Source organism: Pygoscelis adeliae, unplaced genomic scaffold (assembly GCF_000699105.1).
Source record: "Pygoscelis adeliae isolate BGI_AS28 unplaced genomic scaffold, ASM69910v1 Scaffold75, whole genome shotgun sequence".
Lineage (NCBI taxonomy): Eukaryota > Metazoa > Chordata > Aves > Sphenisciformes > Spheniscidae > Pygoscelis > Pygoscelis adeliae.
The window spans coordinates 5,424,964-5,427,424 of NW_008824772.1; the positions used below are offsets into that span (position 1 = coordinate 5,424,964).

Here is a 2,461-nt window from a genome sequence, read left to right on the forward strand (position 1 = left end):
GCCGCTCTTCTCTTCCAGCCCGCCTGACCGTGTCCTACTGCCGGAGCAGCGGCCCCGGCGGGCAGCGCGTTAACAAAGGTGAGGAGGAGACTCAAGGAAAAAGCCTCATCCTTAAGCTGTCGCTGGATGCTCTGTGGTGGAATACCGGGAGCTTGGAATTAAAGAGCATCTTTGTGCTGCCCGGTGCCAGCTTTTCACTAGCGTTACCCTACCTTTTAGCAGAATTTCCCAGTCTCCACAGTGCTCGAGGCCGGTGGCACCGTGCTGGATTCCCTAGAGACTGGCATCGCTGCTGCGCTCGTTTGTCACGGGAAGCACCGCTTCTGTCTACTCTGTTTTCGTTAATCAAACGCACAACAAGCCAGCTGGATTCAGAAACTTCACGGTGCAATAAACTCTCAGCTTGATTCAAATAAACTAAAAATCCTTCCTGTTCTGCCATTGCCATTAAAAATAAGGTGGTTACTGGCCGGCAACAGCAATAAATCTTGTAGTGTCTGGAAAGGCAAATACCGTGACAGAGTCCCCACAAAAAAATCAGTTTGTCTTGTAGAGTAGTATGTAAAAATATAGCAAGAAAAAAATGGTGATCTTTCAGGAAATTAATACTGGAATCATCCTGTGTTCAAAGCCAGCAGTGAACAGACAGAATTATCTCATAAAGCTTAGGAAGGCGAGCCATTACATTGAAAAAAAGATCCTGTTTTTCCTCCCAGTGAATACCAAGGCAGAAGTTCGGTTCCACCTGGCGTCAGCAGACTGGATCCCAGAAGCTGCAAGACAAAAAATGGCATCGATGGTAACTACCCTCCCCCTTCCAGCCACTGTTTAAATTTCACACTTTCAGTCAGAACGTGACATGCCTCGCAAGGTTTCGGTGATCTCATCGTGGTTTCCCCTCTTTAGCACAGGAATAAGATAAACCGAGCAGGTGAGCTGATTGTGAACTCTGAAGAGAGTCGCTACCAAATGAGGAATCTGGCGATTTGTTTAGAAAAAATCAGAACCATGGTCACGGAGGCCACTGAGAAGCCCAAGGTGGTGTCTAAGGAGACTACACAGAAACTCATAGAGAGGTATCTTTATTGAAATGGCCTTTATTTGAGATGGATTCAGATTATCATGTTACATGGTTTAGTTTGCAGGCTCTTTAAACGATCTTCATACTCATTTGGATTTCTAGTCCGTTAGATCTTAACTGCTTTCCTGGGTAGCATCCCGAGAACAGGGACTGTTTTTTCTGTCTGTGCCTCATCAGAGCTACACTATAACTGTGCTCAAAGTTGAATATTTAAATGTTTTCTTTGTACACTAAAGGATCTTTTAATTTTGTTTTAGGGTGGAAAAAATGAATCGTGAACGACTGCGGCAGAAAAAGATACACTCAGATATAAAACAGAGCAGGAAGGCAGACTTTGACTGAGAACAGCAGAGACCAAAGTCCTTGGCATACCGTCCTTTTAAAGAAATGGTGTTGGCAGCCGTAGATGATGCTAAACTCGATGACCTATATTGAATAAAAATGGTCTAAAAGTGTAAATAAAAATATTTAACATCTCCTTTTGAACCTAATGTTCAAGCTGTGACAGCCTGTCAATCATTCTGCAGAAAAATTACTGTTCATGTTCGAGAGAAACTAAAAATTCAGATTTTTGTCAGCTACTTTTTTTTATTCTTTGTCCCCTTCATCCAGCCCTCTGCTCTGTGAGAGCTCCCTCTGCTGCTGAACGCATGAGCAGTAGCAGGTTTGGGGGGAAAGAAAGGGAAGAGTGAAAGCAGTCTAACTGCATAGCTAAGTAGCAAATAGAGTATTTACCATTTCAAGCAAGTTATTTGCTCAAATTTTAGTTTATTTTTTTCCTAACCAAAGGAAGCACATGTCATTTTGTTAAATTAACCTGACGCCACGGCAGGAGTTGGGCAGGAGGCAGTCGCTCTCTGTTCGGAAGCCGCCCTGTGAGTGCAGGAGGCCGCTGGCCCTGGAGGTGGAACGCCGCACCACCGCCGGCCGAGTCTCGCAGGCTTCGGGAGGCGCTCGCCAGCGGGGCCTCTTTAGGCAGAGCAGAGCCTGTGCTGTGACGTGGCGGATTTCGCCACCGCCAGGTCGGTTCATTGGTGGGGGGGGGTCTCAAAGGTACCGAAATTACACTTTTTTCATCTTTTCACAAGGCCCCAGTGGCCTAATGGATAAGGCACTGGCCTTCTAAGTCAGGGATTGTGGGTTCGAGTCCCACCTGGGGTGAGGAGAGGTGGTTCTGTTTTAGGCAAGAACCAAATAAGAAGGGGGAGTGCTCTCCGCTGGTCCCGGGAGTTTAGTCGGGGCAGAGTGAGGTGCACGGGGCGCTGCCCTGACTCTCGCGCCTCTCCTACGGCCGGTGGACTTTTGAGTTCTGCCCTTACACAGTCCAGCATTTACATCTGCAAAAAGCAGAGCTCAGATCCCGCATCCTCCCCAAAACAG

General features: G+C 47.0%; 1 protein-coding gene and 1 non-coding gene across 2 annotated transcripts in view; both read left to right on the forward strand.

Moving 5' to 3' along the window:
• ICT1 (immature colon carcinoma transcript 1) overlaps positions 1 to 1,535 on the forward strand; it is an 8,420-nt gene extending 6,885 nt beyond the window's left edge. The window contains exons 2-5 of the mRNA XM_009323817.1: positions 19 to 78; positions 717 to 799; positions 907 to 1,076; positions 1,339 to 1,535. Coding sequence (XP_009322092.1) covers positions 19 to 78; positions 717 to 799; positions 907 to 1,076; positions 1,339 to 1,423 — 398 coding nt within the window. The 3' untranslated portion in view covers positions 1,424 to 1,535. The remainder of the gene's footprint in view (positions 1 to 18; positions 79 to 716; positions 800 to 906; positions 1,077 to 1,338) is intronic.
• A 634-nt stretch (positions 1,536 to 2,169) lies between these two features.
• TRNAR-UCU lies at positions 2,170 to 2,242 on the forward strand. The gene has a single exon. It is a non-coding gene; the product is annotated as a tRNA-Arg (tRNA).
• The last annotated feature ends 219 nt before the right edge of the window (positions 2,243 to 2,461 follow it).